This window comes from Pteropus alecto, unplaced genomic scaffold (assembly GCF_000325575.1).
Source record: "Pteropus alecto unplaced genomic scaffold, ASM32557v1 scaffold111, whole genome shotgun sequence".
Lineage (NCBI taxonomy): Eukaryota > Metazoa > Chordata > Mammalia > Chiroptera > Pteropodidae > Pteropus > Pteropus alecto.
Genome location: NW_006431915.1, coordinates 1,484,331 through 1,507,116, shown reverse-complemented (window position 1 = coordinate 1,507,116; position 22,786 = coordinate 1,484,331). Strand labels below are relative to the sequence as shown.

Sequence of the window (22,786 nt, the reverse complement as noted above, 5' to 3'; positions counted from 1 at the left end):
TTTTAAGAATTTGTAAAGGTAATAGACATTCACACGAATGGATGGCTGTAAGTGCTAAAACGTACTTTCAAATGTCACAGAAACTTAAAATTTTTTGAAAAGGATTTATATTATCCTTCCATCCTGGTTAAAAAAAAAAATGTCATTTTATGTTGCATTTAAAAATAAGGCTTAACAGTATCATTTTAAAAGTTATGATCATTCTTTCTTTTTCATGAACTTTTAAATGTAAAATACACATAACAAAAATTTACCATCTTAACCACATTTAAGTGCACAGTTCAACAGCATTAAGTACACTCACATCATTGAGCAACCATCACCACCATCCATCTCCAGCACTCTTCATTTCTTGCAAAATTGAAACTCTTTACCCAAAAAACAAGAACTCCCCATTCCTCTCTCCCCACAGACCCTGGCAACTACCATTCTACTTTCTGTCTCTATAAATCTGACTATTCTGAGTACCTCATATAAGGGAAATCATACAGTATTTGTCCTTTTGTGACTGGCTTATTTCACTTAACATAATGTCTTCAAGGTTCATCCATACCGTATATGTGTCAGAATTTTCTTCCTTTTTCAAAAAAATTGTGATAACACAACAGAAAATTTACCATCTTAACCATTTTAAGCATACAGTATAGTAGTGTTAATTATTTGCACATTGTTGTGCAACAGATCTCTAGAATTTTTTTACCTCGTAAAACTGCAGTCTATACCCACTGAATACCATCTCCCCATTTCCCTCTCCCCCAGCTCCTGGTGACCACCATTTTGCCTTCTAAGAGTTTGACTACTTTAGATATCTCATGTACGTGGAATCATACAGTATTTGTCTTTTTGTGATTGGCCTCAAGGTTCATCTATGTTATAGCATGTAACAGGATTTCTTTATTTTTTAAGGCTAACTAATACTCCACTTTATATGTATGTGTGTATATATATATAGTGTATATATGTATATGTATACCACATTTTATCCATTCATTTATCAATGGACATTTAAGTTGCTTCTATATCTTGGCAGAATAATCCTTCAATAAACCTAAGTCTGCAGATATCTCTTTGAAATCCTGTTGTCAATTCTAAAAGTGAGATTTCTGGATCATATAGTAATCTATTTTTTTAAAGACTTTATATATATATTTTTAGAGTAGTTTTAGGTTCATAGCAAAACTGAGAGGAAAGCACAGAGATTTCCCATATACCACCTGCCCCCATATATGCATGGCCTCCCCCATTATCAAATCCCCCATCACAGTAGTACATTTGGTACAACTCATGAACCTATATTCACACATCATCATCATGCAAAGTCCACAGTTTATATGAGGGCTCACACTTGGTGTTGTACATTCTGTGGGCCAAATGTATAACACTATCCATCATTAGAGTATCACACGGAGTATTTTCACTGCCCGAAAAACTCTCTGTGGTAATTCTATTTTTAATTTTTGCGGAACTGCATACTGTTTTCTGTAGCAGACACATCATTTCACATTTCTACCAACAGTGCACAAGGATTCTAATTTCTCCGTATCCTCAGTAACACTTATTTCTGTTTTGTGGGGGTTTTTGTTTTTTGTTTCTGGTAGTAGCCATCCGGTTGGGCGTGAGGCGGCATCTCACTGTGGTTCTAATTTGCATTTCCCTGATGACTAATGATGTCTAGCATCTTTATATGTCCTAATTATTAATCATTCATGTATCTCTTTAGAAAAATGTCTATTCAAGTCTTTTGACTGATTTTAGATTAAGCTGTTTATTTTTGTTGTTGTTGAGCTGTAGGGGTTCTTTATATAATCTGAATATTAACCCCTTATCTGGATATTATCACTTATAAAATTTACAAATATTTTCTCTCATTCCATGGGTTGTCTTTTCACTGTTGTATCCTTTGATGCACAGAAATTTTAAATTTTGGTGTAGTTAAATTTATCTATTTTTTTCTTTTGTTGCCTATGCTTTTGGTTCATGTCCCAGAAATTATTGCCAAATTCAGTCTGTTCATGCATTTGGGCTCTTTCTTGGACTTTAAGCAATTTTCTCTTACAAATTTGGAAATTTCCCATTAAACCTAAATTATCCTTAAAGATAATGAAAGTAATGACTGAGATCTATATATTGGAGATCAAAGGGCTTGTTTATTATCTAATAGAAACATAGCTGTAACAATATGTGGACACAGATAACAATAAATTATCTGTTCCTTCCAAATCAATTTACACCTCAAATGATGGAAAGGTAAAAGGGAGAAAAATAATGCAAAAAGCAGAGAAAGAATGATCTCAGTGACAAAAGTAACACTGAAATCAATTCTAATTGATTTCAAAATCAGATCTAATTTTAAGTCACCAATCCAAAGAACAACATAGATTCTTTTGAGAAATTCAGAATTTTCAACTTAGGGTTGCTGTTAAAATTAAAGTGTTTAGGCCCCCACACCAAAGGTTCCCTATTATAATTTTATAGTTTTCCTATTTGCTTTTTAAAATTATTATCTTCTCCATCTTCCATTGCTGTGCTTCTTGATGCTGCCATTATTATTACTTTTTTTAAATGCCCAATATGTTGACTCATTCTGCAAGCAGCTTAAGCGTGCCTTTGTAGCTAGGCGCCAATTTAAAAAGTCTGTTTTCTGAAATAACATTTATCATTAATGTTCTTGAACACCTACTTTGTCCAAAACACTGTGGGAAATACAAAACTGCAAAACTCACCAGAAGGGTCTAGCACGCCAATAGGGCAGCATGGGGCATTTCTCCCCAACAGTATCCCTACTTCATAGATGGGGAAACTGAGACATGGAGAAATCAAATAACTTGCCCAGGGTTTCATAGCTATTAAGTGGAAGGACCAACATGTGAACTCAGGTAATCTAGCTCCAGAGCCTATACTCTGAACCACTCAATGACACTTCCTCCCGGGTAGACTGTGTATGCTCGCATTGTCTAAGATTTTAGAAAAACCCTTAAAGAATAACTCATCCCTCCTTCAGAAACCTGATAACGACAAGGCTGATAGTTCTGGTATTAGATTCAGCAAATCAGCATATCTGAGGATATTATGTGGAAACAGAAAACGAGATCTTAGAGAGTAGGTGGTACCTCTTTATTCAATGCCCACCAAATGCCTCGGATTCTTCATGCATCATCTCATTTAATCCTCACAACAATTTATGAGAGGGGCATTGTTTTAAATCCACATTTTTTTCAGATGAGGAAATATAGACTCAAAGAGGCTATACCTTCTGTTCCTCATTACAGAGCCAGTCAGTGACATAAGCAGAATTAGAATCCAGATCCAAACTAATCCCATGCTCTTCTCACTATATCTTATGCTGAGGGCATTCAGCGGTGGGATAGGAATACTACCAATCTGCAGTCCTTCTGCCCTCAGAAGGCCAGCACCGCCATGTGAAAGACTCTGGAGCCACGCTGGTGGGTTTCTAGGTTCTTTCTCCACCCAGCTAGAAGTTATACCACATGGATGCCCGAGTCAGCCCTTGTTTGAAGGAACTAGAACTAGCCTGTGAATTTGGGCGGGACTAACGCAGCTCTGAGGATTCCTGCACACAAAACACAAACATGAAACCTCACGGAAGTTCAAAAACACAGGGTGTAGGGGCTATCGGTATGTAGCCCTTCATGAAGAGAGGTTAAAAAAAAAAATCTCTGAAGAGAACTGAGGCAAGAGCCAAGGACAGCACCTGGATATTAGAAACCCAAGGGGACCAAGCTAGAATTCAAGAAATTGACTATGCTTATTTTCTCAGCTAATTCCTACATGTTTAACCTCAAATTTTCCCAAAACTTTATTCTTATAAAAATGGTTAAGATATAATGTTACATTAAAAAAGCAAAACACAAAATTATATACAACAACACATTGAAAAATGGTGGAATTTTTACTTTTCAGATTTCCTGTAACAGACATATATTACATTGTTATCAGGGGTAAAAATAAAATATACTAATTGAAATACTTTTAATCAATACTTAGGAAAAAAAATTACCTAGAGTAGTCTAATAAGTCCCAAATACTCAAACAGGCTCCATCAAAATCACCTTTGACATTTGTTAAAAATACAAATTTTCAGAGCCCAAAGACCTATTCAATTAAAACTTCCTCGAGCAGGGCCCAGGAATTTGGAGTTTTAACAAGCTCCCTAGGTGACCATAACATTTTTTTAATACAGGAAGTCCAAAAGTACTTTCAGTTCTCTTCTTCTTTTCAAGGTTCTTTGATGACTTATTTAATACTAGGGACAATTTATATTGGACTGAAAACACCTAATATTTAATAGTGAGAGTAACTGACTAGAGTGCAGATGTGGATTGCCTAATATCTCACCATTAATGTCTGCAAACTTCTGAACATCACTCAGGGTTTTCAGTTCTTGTCTTGGACACGCTGCTACACACAGTGCTACAGACTTAATCTTCCGGTTTATCAAGTCCAGATTGCATGGATCCAAAAAGAATACATACCTATAGCATGGAGAAAAATATTGAGATATTACTTCATAAAACACATTCTTGTTCACTGCATATGTGACTAAGCCGAAAAGCAAAGAACATTTCTTCAAAATTCCTTCACAAATTTAATCACAGATGAACAAACATTTCACTAATCTAATCACAGATAAATTCTTTTTAAAGAATGATTGCTCATAAATATACTGTTAATAGTAAGGAGAGAGGAATTATAGGACTCACATTTTTCATGATCTATTTTTCTTATTAAAAATTTTTTATCATGTGTATTTTATAATCAAAAATCATTTGTTTTTCTAAATAATTAATTTTAGGTTTTTTTGGTCAAACTTGTATCAAAAAAATTACTGGAATATCCCAAGACTGCTATATAACATGAATTGTAGTTTATAGATTATACGTAAACTTTAGTTAATAAATATATAATTATAAAAAATACATTATAAAGTTAAATACATAAAGTTGAATGGAGACTAGAGGGAAATATGCCAACATTTTAACTGCAATCATCTCTGGGTATAAGAATAAAGTAATTTTAATTTTCTTTCACTTTTACTTTTTACTCATTTTCTAGAAAGAATGCTAATTACTTTTGAATTGATAACTACAAGTATTGTTTATTTAAAAAGTCCATTTCATATAAACAAAATAATCCCCCAATCCTAAATTATCCCTTTTGTATACTGTACATTTATATTTTAGAAAAGGGAAGATTAATTAGAAATTATAACAAATTTTTTTAATGTTATAAAGTAGAAGAGATGAGAAAGATTACAGCTGTTATCATTTGCCCAAAGAGGCATTAAGAGCCAAATGTTCTTAACTGAGATAAGCAAAATCTAATATTATGGATCAAGGGAGGGAGTACAAATAGGAATGCTCTTATGCAAGATAAGAGTTAAAAAACCTCCAGCCCTGAGTTTAATGCTACCAGGTTCATGGTAAGTTTTATAAAATCATATATCTGCCAATAGCCTTTCCCAGACTTAAATGCTACCAGGTTCATGGTAAGTTTTATAAAATCATTGGCAGATACATTATAAAATCATGTATCTGCCAATAGCCTTTCTCACATTATTCAACTCATTTTGTTATATTTCCTGAATTGGATCATATTTTGTTGCTATACAAAATGTGTTTTGTTGCTATACAAAATATGATCCAATTCAGGAAATATAACAAAATACAAGAATTGGGTGAGAACACTGAAAAGCAAAAATATAAAGTCAATACATGTGCTGGGATGAACAAAATAAAAGAATACTAGGAAAAAAAGTAAATAGAAAAAAAAGTGTGTGTGCATGTGTGTGTGTGCGTGCATACACGGATGTTTATGTGTGTCACAGGGGGCGGGGACTAGAAGCCTAGCACGAAAGTCAGGTATCAGCTACAGACCACCAAACAAAACGAAAGAAAAAAAAATGAATTTTTTGTAACTCTGTTAGTGGCTCCAAAACCATTAACGTTCTATGTAGATAAAAAGTAAGAAAAGAAGGCAGGTTGTGATTTGGAAGTGAGATTCACAAACTGCTTCTGTGGCTCAGGACAAGGAACTAGGGAACAGAGGAAACTTTCTATGGAAACTCTGTGTGGAAGCAATCAACCCCTAGCTCTCCCGCCATCTGTCCTGTACATCTTACTGGGAATGCCCAAGGCCCTGCGCAACGAGCCACACAAAGCCAGCCCCTGTCCAGGGAACAGTCAGGTCCTTGAGGAAGGTGTCATAAAACCTTGGTATCATTTACCACCACCACTAATAAGAATAATACTATTACCAATAAAAATAAAAATGGTTGCCAACATTTACTGAGTACTTACTAAGTACCAGTGTATTGAACCCTTTATATATATGTATTAACTCATTTATCCTTACAACAGGTGGGCAGGTGGGTACGGGAACTGGGGTGAGGAAGAGGAGTTAAGTGCACGTTTCCAAGAGATGAGCAAAGGTTTGAGAAATAGCTGGAGAAACCACATGACAGTAGAAAAACAAGCTTGAGGAAAAGGAGAGAAAGCAGAGGGTTCCAGAGCCTTGCAGCCAGATGAGTGTACTGCCTTTTATAGCCTCCTGGGAACAGATGCCTTATCTGATTGTCCTGCAGGTTTCTGCCCCGTCCAAGGCCAAAAGTGCCCCCATTATATTTCCAACTTATTTATATCTTACAGCACATTCCATTGATTTGTCATAGTGACTAGGCTGTAACTTTATACCACACCTGGGTCAGGCCAATCTGAGCTTGCTTTCTGGTTCTCTTTCCCAATAGTTCTCTGACCTTGGGGAATATATTGATCCTTCTGAGTTTCAGTTTCCTTATCTATAGAAATGCATACCACTTCCTTTACAGTTTGTTGTAATGTTATTGGTAACGCACACGAAGCAGCTGACATACAGCATATATACTCAGTAATTCGCATCATTAAGAAAACGATTTGCCTTTCACAAATTTTACCCTTCATAGTAAGGCACAAAATTCAACACTTTCTGATACGAGCATAAAACAGTACAACACACTAATATTTAACTACCACTTGGAAGAAAAATCTGTGTGGGAGTATTCATGACTATTAGGTCATTAGCCTTGATAAGGGCTGAGGAGGCTTCCAGAACTGACCTAGTACAAAGAAAACAACACAAGAGGGAGAGAAGAATTCTACAATGACTAAAATACTGCAAAATTAACCATGTACATTTGTTTTAGCCTGTTTATGGTTTGGAAGAATCTACTTCAACAAAACTAAAAAAATAATTATAAATGGCATCCTCAGGAAATATACTCACATACATACACGCCATTAGACTCAAAACCATCACCTACCTCCACAGTCTAAGTACATAGTATACTTAATTCCTCACATATTTCACATATTCAAATGCACATACACACAATGCATGTGTGCATGCCTAACACTGTTCTAAATAATAATTTATAGGCCTTAGATTCAGATTTTAGTAATGCTTACTAGATGTCTGGGTGCTGGGAACTGCCACGTTCATGACTTTATTTGATCCTCATAACAACTCTGGGAGAAAGGGCATCACCATTCTACAGAAGACAAAACCGAGACACCCCCATTCCCACCAAGGCAATAACTACACAGCCCAAGAAAGCTAGTAGATGCCAATGCATGAATTCAAACCTAGTCTGATTCTGAATTTTACTGTTTCCAATCTGCTCTATTCTCAAAATATTTCCTATAAACCCAACTAATAATGTTAACTGTCCTATATTAAGTTTGCATATTGTTTCCAGCATTCTGAAGTGCATCCAATTCCTGGAAACATGTTTATAAGTGATTATATTTAACTAATTAGTATTTAACTAAATATTTACAACTGTTTGTATCAAATTTATGATTCATTGAAACTGCACTGTCTTGCCTTTTGATTTGAAAATGTCCTTAGCCAGGCTTATATATCCTTAGTTTCAGTTTTTACTTAAAACGAAATGAACTATATGTGGCAATTTTATTTTTTTTGAAATGGAACAGACAACTCTCAAATAAGCATGGCACTGGAAGACCAGATTATTATAACTGACAAATCTACAGATGAGAGTTTTCCAATCGAGAGGGTGAGAGACACCAGGTAAGAGGTTATAAAACATTCTAGAGCAGTTTCTTAAAATACAGCCTACTTTCACTCTGTGATCAGGCCAATGGTTGGGAAAGGAAGGGGACATATGAATTTTTTAAAAGTATCTTAGGCAACTCTGATTATACGCGGTCATCCCAATGCCTCATCCTTTCAGGGTGGAGAACCAGTGTCATAGAAAATCCATTAAACTTAAGTTAAAGGTAAATTTCATTGCTATCCTCAATGAGTCTCTTACTAGACCTATTAATAAATTAAAAACAACTTTAAGTTTCACATCCTTTAGAGGAGCTGGAATGAATAAAATCGCAAAAGCAGGAATTAAAGAAGGAAGAGAAGCAACAAGAGAAAAATACTCCACAAACTAAACTGCCTAGACACCTGCATGCGTTGGCAGGTACAACAATACAGCATGATCACATAATACTGAGAAGAATATTTGCAAAGAGAATTGCTAAACAGCCTAAGTGAGCTTTGTACACAAAAGTTACGGAATGAAGAAAAAATGCTCAGACTAAACTGTAAAGCAAACATTGCATAGGATGTAAACATGTAACACAGTTGAGGTGGTTTCTGGGAATTACCGAAGGAGAGAAAAAGATAAATTCATTTTAAAATGAAATTCTTGAAATACGATAACGAGTTATTCCCAAAAGGATAAGAGAGGAAAGATATCTAAATGAAAGGTCTATACACAGTGAACTTGAGGGGACAGATGCACCAAAGATGAAAATGGGACAATGAGACAACAGAAGGGCACTAAACCGTGAAAGGTCAGAAAAGGGGACAAGAGGCACAGAAAAGAGTGACCTTTAAAGCTGTGTCCAGAGCAGGAAGATGGCCACAGAATGATCTAGTGCAGATAAAGATGCCAGAGAAGGTTCAAAACTAGTTTAAATCTCTATTTTGCTTTCACTTTCTCCCCAGAAGGTAGAGTAAGATAAAGAAAGTAAGATTAATCAAGAATTTACTTTGGGCCACAAAGCATTTTGGCACTGCCCTCGCACATCCTAAATCAACAAGCAGGAACTGAGACTTAAAAGTTGGTCAACAAACCAAAGGCCACACTGACTTGAACCCTTAGGAGACTGATCCCCAAGTGTTGCTCTTTGCAGCATGGCCATTCTCACTCAAACTGGAGAGAGAGAATAAATGTACTGGAGAGTCAGTTATAGACCAGTCGAAAACTGGGTCAATCCTGTGGGAACCCAAAGCAGACGAAGCCCTACCTGGACATGGAAGTTCTGTCCTTTATGTGATATGCAACATTCCCATAATAAAGATTAAATAGGATGATATGAAAACACTTTATTCATTGAACAAACATTACTAAGTATTTTCAACGTGCCCACTCCTGGGCTAGCCCCTGGGGATGTGAAATTCATTAAAAACAAAAAACAAAAAAAAAAAACAACCCAAAAACAAACAAAACAGTTCTCGAATGCAAGTAACTTACAGTCTAGAAAAGACAAATATATAGAGTAATTTCAAAATCACGTGACATATGGCAAAGTTGAGATGGCAGAGGAAACGGTGTAATTCTGCATGGAGGATAAGGGCTTAGAAGAAGCATTATAGGGCAGAAGGCAGTATCTAAGCCACATTTTGAAAGTGAGTAGGAAACTGCACGCGTAAAAGCACAGAAACATGAAAGGACATTTAAAGAACTGTGAGTAATTTGATAAGGTAGACTACAGGATAGAACATCAAAGGGCTTCGTGCCAAGAAGAAGCAGGGGATGGAAGAGGCAGCCATTCTCAGAATCTGGAGGATCTTAAAGCTCTACTCCATCAGGCAATGTGCCTTCAGATGGCCATGGCACAGTGACGGCCAGGTATAACCAGCCCCTCAGGTTGAAGGCCAGAGAGAGGAAGGCTGGGGCACCAGCGGTGCTGCTCTAGAGACAAGCCTTTGCCATTAAATTGCCTCCTGCTGCCATGGCAACTCTCTGCGGCAAGGCTTTTTGGAGCAAAAGGTGGCAAGCAGATACTAGGACTGCTGGCCGCCTCCTGCCGAATTTGGCTTCTCTTCTCTCTAATCAGGACGCAAGCACTGCAGTGCTAAAGCTGGAAAGCTGGCTGAAAAATCCCTCTGTCGCCTTCTGATTTAGTGATTCCTGACACGTGTTTTCCTTAGAGAGAAATAAAAATGGACCCTGGTCATTTTCCCAATTATTACCTCATATCAATTTACAATTTATAGCCCCTTTCTACAGAGTATGGTGCTGTTCGTGAATTATACCAAAAGGAAAAACACAGCCTAGCAGAGGCTTCTGCTATTGCTAAATATAGACTGCAGAGAGCTGGGGATCTGTCCACCACCCACAGTGGAATTTTGCCAAGAGGAAGCCTCTTACTTCCTGTGTGAGGTGCCAGCAAGGCAATTCCAGTCATCCTACTGGGGTGTGACCCAACTGCCCCATGAAGGGCCGTGTACAATGATAGAGCTATGCGGCCAGCACACTAAAGTTGGTAAAATCCAAACTAATTCAACACACCTAACTGTAACACATCATAACTAAAACTTTGTTAGCCCTCAGCTTTCTGGAACAAAGCTAAGGGGAGAGAGAGAAACAAGCTGAGAGCAGCAATTTGTCTTTAAAACTGTAACTCTAGAGAGTGGCCGAGAGAGCTATACGATGTTCACAGTGCCCCCAAGACAATGTGGACACAGGCTAGAGGACAAAAAGAAAAGGAACGAGGTGAAACAGACCCATGTGGCTGATGACAGTGATGTTCCAATTTCCTACTGTCTCCCCAGTCTTAGTGAGGAAAAGGCAAAAAAGTCCTAAGAGGTAAGACTCATTAAAGAAGTGCTTAAGCATGCACCTCTCTGACCTCCAGAGAAGCAAATGAACTCTAACTAGCATGGCAGCCTTCTACATTAGCACTTCTACAGCCCTTGATTCACAGGTCACTGCTACGAGAAACTTCCATATCCCTTCTGGTAAATTCACAGCACTGAGAGCCGAAAACAACTTAAAACTGTGGAGGAAGCCCAGGAATCAGATTAAGACAGCTATACTCAGAGGATATCTACCCTCTGACCTCACCTCCTACTGGCTTCCTTTCTGTTTCTCAGACACTCTGGCGCACTCTCACCATGGGGCCTTGGCACTTCTAGCTTCCTGAAATGTTCTTTCCCCAGGTAAGCAGTGTGGCTGTTGCTAGCTCCTTCATTTGCTTTAAGTCTTCACTTAGAAGTAACCTTCTCAATGAAGCTTTCCCCAGCCACCGTATCTAGAATGCCAACACTACTCTGATGTACCTTATCCATCTTTCCCGCTTTATTTGTTTTTCCTCAAAGCTTACACTCACTAACACACTACATAATTCACTTATTATCTGTTTATTATCTATCTCCACTGGTAGAATACCAGCTCCCAGAAGGCAGAGATATCTGACTGTTTAATTCATCACTATATCCCAGTGCCTAAAATAGTGTCAGGAATAAGGAAGGAGCTCCTTTCCTATTTGCTGAATTAATAAATGGATGGTAATTACATAAGATTTTACCAAGTGAGGCAGGGGTAGAGGGAAGGTAAGGAAGAAGATATATTAGGTAGAAGGAAACACTCTCATTCATCCAACAAAATTTATTAACATCGCTGTCAGGTGCAGGGCTAAATAAGCACAAGCAATACTGTGATAAATAAGACCAACACAAACAAGTGTCTCCCTTCCCAGCATTTACAGTCTGGAGAGTAGAGAGGCAATTACAAAAGTGTGTAAGTGCTATAGCAGAGAGAAGAGGATAGCAGAGGATGCATCGAAAGGGCCCCGTGAATAAAGAGTCGGGATAGGAGTCCAGAAGAAGAAAAATCTAAAGCCAGGACCTAAAGAAGGAGTAAGAGCTAGTCAGGTGTAGCGAGAAGGAGGTGGGCGCGGGAGGGAACAGAGCATGCAAAGGCTTATAAAGTGAGAGCATAGCATAACTCAGAAAAAGAAAAATGTCAGGACGGCTGCGACAGACACTGATGAAAAAGACAGATGGCTCGATAGATGAGCTGGAGCCAGATCATGTAGGGCCTGCGAAGTGATAGCGAAGGTGTTAGAAAGTTTGGAGCTCACCCTAAAAACACTGGGAAGCCACTGAGAGTTCACTGGCTGCAAGATGGAGAATGAATTAAAGGCAAGTAAGAAAGTAAGGAGATTGGTCAAGAGGCTACTGAATCCTTACCAAGAAATGACGACTTGGACTAGACTGGAATGGGAATCAAAAGGAGATTTCAAAAGCATTCAGGCACAATTAAGAAGACCTGATGACTAATTATATGTGGACGGAAAGGTATAAATTAAGAGTGATGCTTAGTACCTCACTTAGAGCAGGGTGGCCAGGGCATTCTGGTTTGGATTCCTATTACATTCAATAAGACAGGGGACTCAGGAAGAAGAGTATAGTATAAAGGGATAAATATCATGTTCCAACTTTAGACAACTGAGTCTGGGGTATCTGTGGAGTGTCCAAGTGAACCTAGACAGCTGGCTGTAGTATTCTAGCAGAGAAATCAGAACAGGAGACAGAGATTTTGGAATTATCGGTATATAGATAATAACCTCACCCCTGGGAGTACATAAGATCACCAAAGTGAGCGTGTAAATTGAGATTCTTATCCTGGGTGCAATCTGTGACCCCTTTGAAACTGTACGCAAAATTTCATGTACAAATTCACATGTAGTTTTCTAAAGAGAGACTTCATGCTTCATAGTTTTCAACTGATTGTCAAAAGCCCCAAAGAGATTTCCATGGGGCAAAAATGATTCTCCTACTTAGCTACAGTGTCTGTCTCCTTCCTATACATGTACTATAAATAACTGCCAGGGGAAATAATTGCCAGAATGGTAATCAAGTGTCAGACATAAAATTATGTTCCTCATACTAAGACGAGGAAGAAAATTAAAACACCTTTTAAAAATATTTCACAAGAGCTATAAGAAAGAAGATGTTTTCTATTTAATCTCAAGTTCACTGTCAATACTACATAGTCAGAGGGAGCATTCTCAAAATCAACTTGTTCTAGCACTCTTACTGAGAAATAATATGTGCTAAGAGCCAATGACTAGAGATTTATTCTTTTTAGTTTAACAGACTTATTGATATATAATTTATATACCATAAAATTCACCTATAAACTGTACAATTTAGTATTTTGTATAATTCAATGTTTTTAGGTATATTTTACTAAGTTGTTTATCTATTACCATAATCTAAATTTTAGAACATTAAGTTACTCCAAAAGAAACCTCATACCCATTAGCAGTCACCCCCCACTTCCTAATGCCCAGCCCTAGGCTAATAATCTACTTTCTGTCTCTATAGATTTATCTATTCTGACAGTTCATATAAATAAAATCATATAACATGTAGTCTTTTATGACCGGCTTCCTTTACTCAGCATAATGTTTTCAAGGTCTGTCTATGTTGTAGCATGTATCAGTACTTCATTCCTTTTTATGGCTGAATAATATTCCATTGTACAAATACAGCACATTTTGTTTATCTCTTCATCAGCTGGTACACATTTGTGTTGTTTTCTCTTTTTGTCTATTATGAATAATGCTGTTATGAACATTTGCATACATGGACTTATGTTTTAACTTTGTATGGACTTATGTTTTAACTTCTCTTGGGTAGATACCAAGGAGCAAAATTGCTGGGTCATATGGTAACTCTGCTTAACATTTTAAGGAACTGCCAGACTGTTTTCCAGACCAAGTACACCAATTTTACATTCCCTGAAGCAATGTATAAGGAGTATAATTTCTCCACACCCTTGCCAATACTTGTAACTATACATCCTTTTTATCACAACTATACTAGTGGATGTGAAATGGTAACTTGTTACAACTTTGATTTGTATTTCCTTGACGACTAATGATGCTGACCATCTTTCCATGTATTTATTGGCTATTCATCTCTCTTCTTTGGAGTAATGTCTATTTAAATCCTTTGTCCACCATAGATTTCTTTTTCATCTTTGAGAAAGACGGAGTGAGGCAGAGATAGGCACTAGATAATGTCAAAACATTATGAAATAATTATATTGTAAGAGAAAATAAGCATATAACTAAAGAAAGAAGAGCACTTAGGAAGTACAGGAATCAAAGGACGAGAGGTTAAAGAAGGGTTCCAACGGGCACAGGAGAACATACAGGCAAGCTAGAAGGAGAGAAGGCTGTGGTCAGAATGCGGAATTCTTGAATAATTAGTTTGGATTGATTTTATTGGTTGGAGCAATTAAGAGTGATGACAAAGACCAAGCTGTGACTGTGGAAGAGAGAATCCTGAAAGTCCCCACTGAGAAGATACTCAGATGGTTCCCAGGGCTTGAGTGAAAATCAATGACACAATCTGTGAAAGAACTTTGTAAATTACACAAATGCACAGTTGGGTAAACTAGCTGTGTTTCCGCCATCTGGTTAAAAAGAGAAGAAGCTTTAATAAGTAACTTTGAAACTTATTTTGGAAAATAATGATAATGAAAATTATTATAATAAATAGCAGTTAACACTTATGGTTCCAGGCAATGTGCAAAGGAGAATGCATCATTTATCATATTTCTCTCTTTCAAGTAGGTATTACTATTAACTTTGCAAATGAGCATCTTTAAGCCAAAAACATTATTGCTGTTATTTTCTCCAGTATAAACTGTCATTGGTTATCTGTCCACTGGATCTATCCATATAGATATATTCCTAATTACATGAAAAATTTTACCCATCATAGAAAAACTACAAATTCTATAGCCAAGATATTGCTTTTATTTTTATATAGGAGAATCAAACTTTTTGATCAAACATATCTACCTTGGTACTACTTTATTTCTTTACTGCTTCAACAATGCCCAAATTACCTCCTCTCCGCAACAAAGGTAGATACTGTATAACATCTGTTTTAAAGTATTTGACTCACATGGAATTTATTTTGCATGGTATAAATTAAGATAAATCTAAATGTAGTTTTCTTTATGTTATCATTGAACATTTCTTTAAAAATGTATTTTATTTTAAAACTGACTGCTTTCAGTTTTTACGTAACTTGTTTAATCATACCTTAAACTATTATCAGTTTACTTTTGATATTTCTATTTTGTTTCCATCACTGTAATTAATCTACATTCGGGTAGTCTTGTTAATAATATGCTTTGGAATAGGTTTTGGTCTTGAATGGCAAAACTCTTTTTGTTCCCTTCTAAGCTACATAACCATTAATTAAACAACGACAACTATAGATACATAACCCTTACTCAGACAATGAGTAACCCTTCCCCCTTACATGTTTTGATTGGTGAGTACAATAATTACCAATATTTAAAAATCATAAGATCGATAGGTGTTATGGTCTGAATGTGTCCCACCAAAATTCATATGTTGAATCCTAACTTCCAGGGGGGCCTTTGGAGATGATTAGGCCAAGATGGTGGAGCCGTCATGAATGGGACTTGTGCCTTATAAAAGAGGTTCCATAGAGATCCCTCCACCATGTGAGGGCACAGTGAGAAGGTGCCGTGAATCAGAAAGAAGGCATCATGCTGGTGCCTTGATCTTGGACTTCCAGCCTCCAGAACTAAGAGAAATAAATTTCTGTTGTTTAAAAGCCACTTGAAATTTAATTAATTAATTAATTAATTAATTAATTAAATGAAAAATAAAATATCACCCAGTCTGTGATATTTTATGACAGTAGCATGAACAAACTAAGACAATAGGTCATGTGTGCCCTACTCTCCCTCTGCCATTAGATTTCTGACTTCTTATGAAAAATTAGCATCACTGGGCCTATCAACCCACGTGCCAAAAATCAGCTAGAACTGAGTAGCAGCAATCTTCTTTTAAGAGGCACACACACTAAAGTTCAAAGTGTCCAGCATTCCCTGTTGTTTTGTTTCCAGCCCACTTAAGTGATTTATAGCGCTGCCTAGAGTCCTCTGGCTTTGCAACCTCCTGCGAAACCCACAGTTTCCCTTTCTACCTTCTAAGACAGAAAGTTCAGTTAACTGGGTGCTCAACTTCAGTAACTACACTTAGCCTAGATTTCTGATCTAGGCTATTCATGACTTGGTAGCATGGCTCCTGATTTTTTATCTCCATTTACTTATCTTACAATACATGTACCTAACTCTAATCCTCTCAAATTATTTTGCGAACAAGAATAAATTTTAAAAAGGTTTTCCCCCTGAAGTTCTTGCCTGCTTCTTTACTCTGTGATTTATATTATCAATCAAGTTCAATTCAACATCCTATTGGGATTGTAACTGATACTGTATTACAGCTATAAATTAACTTTGTTAGTGTTCTCATATTTATTATATTAAGACTTCTCAGGCAAGAGTAGATTACATATCTCTTACTATTTGTTTTCCTTTCTTCCTATTAAAATATTGTAATTCTCTGTTTAGCCCTATATCTTATTAGATTTTATTTTTTAATAAAACAAGCATTATCTTTTTCATTATATTTTGTCTACTGATAAAATAAATGACTGAATTCAGTTAGGCGTATGTTTTATAGTCCATGATTTCAGCATCTCATTTCAAGATATGTTTTTGTTTAATCTCCTAAATATTCAGGTTACAATCCCCTGTCATTGGCAAATTGTATTATTCAATAAATGATGCTGGAAAAACTAGATTTTTGTATGGGGGGAAAAAAAAGATAAGCCTTGACCTTTCACATGGTACACAAACATTAAATCAAAATAGATCATAGACATAAACATAAGAGCTAAATGAAAAACTTGAAGGAAAGAAAAAATCTCTGTGACTTTGGGGTAAATCGATGATTTTCTAGCTAGAACATAAAAATCATAAACGATTAAGAAGATACATTTTCGAGTGTTTTTAAATGTATCTAATGGGAGCCCTGCAGTTACAGTCCTGTTCTCCGAGTTTCTGTGACCCTGCTAGCGCCGCCAGTTTGGACTTCCAAACTGCGACCCAGCGGCTGCCAGTGTTGCGACCGCCCATAAAGGAGCCGATGCCAACGGGGGCGCTAAGCGGGGCCCTGTGGGCAACAGGTTACAGCAAGAACTGATGACTGGTGACGTGATGTCTGGTGACAAAAGAATTTCTGCCTTCCCTGAGTCTGACAGCCTTTTCAAATGGGCGGGGACCATCCATGGAGCAGCTGGCACAGTTTATGAAGACTTGAGGTATAAGCTCTCCCTAGAGTTCCCCAGGGGCTACCTTTACAATGCACCCACCATGGAGTCCCTCACACTCTGCTACCATCTCAGCGTGGACACCCAGGGTAACATCTAACTAGACATCCTGAAGGACAAGTGGTTTGCCCTATACAACGTCAGGAACAAACCCACGCGCTGCCCAGCTCTGGAAAATCCTCACTGCCTTTAAGAAGTATCTGCAAGAAACCTACGCAAAGCAAGTCTCCAGCCAAGAGCCCTGGATCCAAGCTGTCCAGTCTCTCTCCTTGTGCTGTCTTTTAACTTTTTCCTAGATGGTCTGTCCTTTCCTTGATTTCTGTATAAGACTCTGTATCTTCAGCTGTGGTGTCATATTTGTTTTTAAATTAAGTCTCTGGTTGAGCCCTTATGATGAATATATTAAATAAATACATTTTGGGTTGAAAAGAAAAATAAATGTATCTAATGGATAATTTAGATTTCTTCAAAATCAAACACTTGCTGGTCGAAAGGTACCATTAAGAAAATGAAAAGGAAACCAGATAAGAGAAATATTTGCAAAATATGTATCTGACAAAGGTCTTGTATCCAGAATACATAACAAACCCCTATAACTTTTTAGAAGACTAATTTGTTTTTTTAAAAAAGTATGTAAAAGAAGATGTATAGATGGTCACCAGCACTTAAAAAGATGCTCAACATCATTGGTCCCTGGAAACATGTAGATTAAAACCACGATGAGATGCTACTACATACACACTAGAATAGTTAAAATTAAAAAGACTAACAGCACAAAATATTAGTGAGGAGGTGGAGTAACTATAATCCTCCTACTTTTCAAGTGGGAAAGCAAAATGGTGCAAACAGCACCATTTGGAAAACAGCTTGGCAATTTCTCATTAAGTTAAACACACCCTCACTATATGACTCAGCAATCTTAAGCCTAGTATCTAACAGTAATAAAATATTACACAACAACATGTACACAAATTTTCAAGGCAGTGTTATTCACAATAGAAAAAAAATAATTTTAAATACAGAAATAATGCAAATATCCAAAAACTGGTGAACAAATAAACAAAATGTGTATATCTGCACAATGGAATACTACTCAGTTATTAAAAAGGAACAAACTACTGATATATTAACAGATGAATCTCAATAACATTATTATGCTATGTTAAAAAAGCCAGACCCAAAACACTGTATACTACATATATATATGTGTGTGTGTGTGTGTGTATTTATATATGTGTATATATACATACATACATACACACTATATGATGCCATGTATATGAAATTCTAGGAAAGGCAAAACTATACTGATAGAAAGCAGATTAGTGGTTCTTTGGGGACAAGGATGGGGACAAGATTGACTGCACAAGGGCATGAGGTAATTTTCAGGGGACAACAGATTATGGTAGAAGGTACATGATTGTATATAGTTACCAAATCTCAAACCGTACATTTAAAATGGGTAGATTATTACATGTAAATTATACCTTAATAAAACTATACAAATAAAATATTTTACGTTTCATCTTGAAAACATACTTTACAAAATGCAATTTAATCTCAAGGTTCTCAATGGATAGCAAAGAATTTAACCTACCCAGGAAGAGGTCTGGACTTTGCTCTGAGCTTCTGGGAGTTAATCGCTAAGCCTTTGAGGAGCATCTTTATTTGCCTGGGGCCCTGGGTCATTTTAAACTTAACAGTGTAATTTAGGGTGGGGACAGGCTACACCAGATAGAATTTAGGCAGGCTGACCACTCTTAGAAAGACCAGGATTATACATTATCGGTTTGACAAGAGGGGCTGGAGACTGAAATCAGTAACATGGGCAATGAATCATGCTTGCATAATGGAGCCTCGATAAAAATTCCGAGCACTGAAGTTTGGGTGAGCTCACCAGCTGGCAGTACTCCATGTGTACTGTCACATATTAATGCCAGAAAGGTAACATGCCCTGACTCCCTTAGGAAAGAACAGAGGTTCTGCCCTATGTTCTTCTTTCACTGACCGATTTTAATCTGTAGCCTTTCTCTGTAATAAACCATAACTGTGAGTATCACAGATTTCAGTGAATTTTGTGAAACCTTCAGGCAAACTATTGAACCCAAAGGTGCTCTTGTGGACCCCTGAACTTGTAACTGGTGTCACAGGGAGAGTGGTCATGTGCGGACTGTGGACCCTTGAACTTCTCAGCTGCCCTCAACTCTCACATCCAAATAAACATAAATAGGTGGCAAACTGATAACTATAAAATTCATAGTTGAAGTAGTTAATAATTGCCTAAAGTATATTACAAAGGTCATATCCATGAGCTTATGTACAATAACAAAAGCTTTGCAGAATCTTTACAGCTGCCTGGTAAACCTGGAACCAACCCAAGTAGTGAGACTGGACTGGGCATGTGGAATCGGCTGTTTAGCTTAGATACGGCGAGTATACACACCTAGGTACGTAACACAGAGAAAAACCAGTCATTCCATCCTTGCCTTGGTACATACATGTCATCTAATTCTGTTAAATAGCTTTTTACTTCCCTATTTAGAATCTGCAAAACATTTCGATTTTCAACTCCTACATTTTCTAAAGTATATACTTGGGTCTCTTCTTTCACATTGCTAGCAGTATCATCCATAGTAAGTATTATCTTAGAGGTAGAATTACACTAGCAATACAGGTATTACCTTTGTAAAGAGTCAACAAAAATTTAGGCTAAAGAGTGGTATAGTTACAAAATATTTTCTAGGTATGCCTTTTTAAATTCACCTTCTGAAAATTTAGCCATCAATTTTATAACTTCTAACATTTGTCATGAGAGGAAAATAAAAGTTTAGGAAAACTTGCATAAATAATGCAAGAAGTTTCCATTTAGAATATCATAAATGTTACTGTTTCTGGATGCTTATGAATTTGTGGGAAAATGAATCCATGAATGCAAGTTCAAGTGAAGTATCTATCCAGGCTGCTCTTTTTCATGTGGAACCAAACTAGGAGAGGTGGTAGGTTAATGTTGGAATCAGAATACTTGACAGGAGGCAGGTAGGAGAAAGCTTTCCCTCAAAGCAAAACTACAATCATCCAAGGCTTAGAGTATCTCCATTTGTTCAAACTTATCCCTGAGTATGGGAAGGAGCAAGTGATCTCCTGGGCTGCTCTGAAGAATACCCCCAACACTCTGTAAGACTCATACATTAGCACAGCAGATAAATGGGACTCCCTATCCTAACTCTACAATTCTACAAGAAAGAGTTGGGAGCTCCCTCCTGTGTAGGCCAGTTTTCACCTGGCTTTAGCCTGGCCTACAGAACTCCAACTGCAGACTCAGCCCATGCTGTTCATCAACCAGTGAGAACCAAGCTTGGCATTCTAATCCAAATCTCATCCTCACTAGAGATGGGCTCTTGGAGCCATTGCTCAACTCAAGAATCCACATGACCACCCATTCACCAGCTATGTGTACCCTTCTTCCAGAGACCTACTATTTGATTCTCCCCTGCTAGGATGCAAGCTCTGCTCTGAAACCCAGACCTTCTAAATGAGGCTCTAAAACCTTACTTAAGATGACTCTGTCCCTGAACGACCCCAATCATTGGCTGAGAGATTCTTCGACCCACATGCACAATCTGAAACCATGATGCTACCTTGAAGGAGTGGTCAGAGAGATTGAAGCATGAGAAGGATATGACCCTTTGTTGTTGAAGGAAAGGGACCATGAGCCACAGAATATAGGCTATAGAATATATAGGCTGCCTCTAGAAGCTGAGAACGACTCCTCGTGGTCAGTAACGAAATGGCACCTCAGTCCTATAGCCACATGGGAATCAAATTCTGCCAACAACCTTAATGAGCCTGGAAGAAGATTCATTCCCCAGAGCTTCTTGTAAGGAATGCGTCCCTGCAGACACTGTGATTTCAGCCCTGTGAGATCTGGAGGAGGGAACCAGCTGAGCCATGCTGTGCACAGACTTGTAATTTAGAGAACTTCGTTGTTTTAAGCCACTTAGTTTGTGGCAATTTGTTATAGCAGCAGTAGAAACTAATACAATGGTGGTCCCAAAGCTACCATCTCATTGCCTTATGTTCCCCTTCCCACTAGCCTGCTGGAGTCACCCAGCTTTCATATATAACGCTTTTATAGGATGTCCCACATTGTACTATCATAGTTTTATCTGTGTATTTTGTCTTCCTCACTAGAATGTTCTTCCTAAAACAGATGGTAATATGGCATGGTATAGACCCGGAAAGCTTGGCAATCTTCTCAGAGTAGTTTAAAAGTGAACACATTCTCCATATTGATACAATATCACTACTAAGCCTCTAACTAAGTCTTTTCAAAGCTAATAAGTAATTAGCAATCATGGGGTAGACTGAACCGGACATTAAACCTACAGAGGTCTGAGCCACTAAAGTCCTACTCTGAATCCATGCAGCAATTATAAAGTTTCCTTAAAATAAGACTATTGTCTATTAATCAATTATCTTACAAAAATTAACATTATCAATTTAAGCTACATGTTTTCCAATAAATATACAAATGGTAAAATTATCCAAATGTGAAATGAGAATAAAGCATTCTATCATTAAAATTCATATTCTTTACCAGACAGAGAAAGAAACACAAACTATTCAAAGCTTTCACAGATTATATAAGTGCTTTGGTTCTTTTCAAATTTTTTTTCGTTATAACTTTATTAATTTATATAACCTGCCCCTTCTTGTTCTACCAAACCGTTATAACTTTATTAATTTATATAACCTGCATGTTCTACCAAAAATTCCTTTCGTCTTTAAATGTCGGGAGGGAGAGGCCCCAAAAGTGAAAAAGGTGGGATACTGGATCACTGTGTAGCTTACCAGAGACAGTGCAGTAATAATGCAAAGAGCACTAGACTGACTGCGTGTAGAGAGTGGAGTGCTAGCCGTGATATATCTTGTCTTCATCATGTCACTCACATTTCCTAGACCCCAGTTTCTTCACCTATAAGATGAAGGGGCTCAGTGATCTCAAGGGCCTGTCCAGCACAAACATTTTAAGCTGTGGATTTCTGGGGAATGAGACAGTTAAAGAAAAGAAGTGAAACTCACTGATTTTCACTAGATACTCTGCTAGAGGTTATAAAGGAAATTGGAAAAAGGTCTCAAATAAAATACCCCCTACAGACAACAGCCATGCATGCCATCAACCTCCTCAGACTATACTTCCTGTACAGACTGTTAACAATGGTTACCTGAAACCCAAGAGGCATTTTAGGGCCACAGAGCCTTTATTAGTGAGTGGAACTTTCCTTAGAGGAAAGACAAAAAGATAAAGAAGAAAGTTAGATCTGTACCAAAAAAAAAAAAAGCATCTTTAGAAACTCTGTGGAAGAATCAATATTGATAAATGAGATACAATGGGAAAATTTTTTAGAGTATCAAAGAAATTAGACACTAAGCTCTGTGTTAGGATTGTTTGTAGAAGAACAGAGTCCTAATAATTATATGATGCCTCTATCAAAAAAATTAAAAGTAGTTCCCTACCTACCCTCACCAGGCTTTA

At 37.2% G+C, this 22,786-nt stretch overlaps 1 protein-coding gene and 1 pseudogene across 1 annotated transcript in view; one reads left to right on the top strand and one right to left on the bottom strand.

Moving 5' to 3' along the window:
- Nucleotides 1-22,786, bottom strand: part of SLC44A1 (solute carrier family 44 member 1) — a 116,582-nt gene that overhangs the window by 78,984 nt on the left and 14,812 nt on the right. The window contains exon 3 of the mRNA XM_006906071.3: nt 4,357-4,493. Within this exon, the coding sequence (XP_006906133.1) occupies nt 4,357-4,493 (137 nt within the window). The remainder of the gene's footprint in view (nt 1-4,356; nt 4,494-22,786) is intronic.
- LOC112472794 lies at nt 10,730-17,546 on the top strand (annotated as a pseudogene).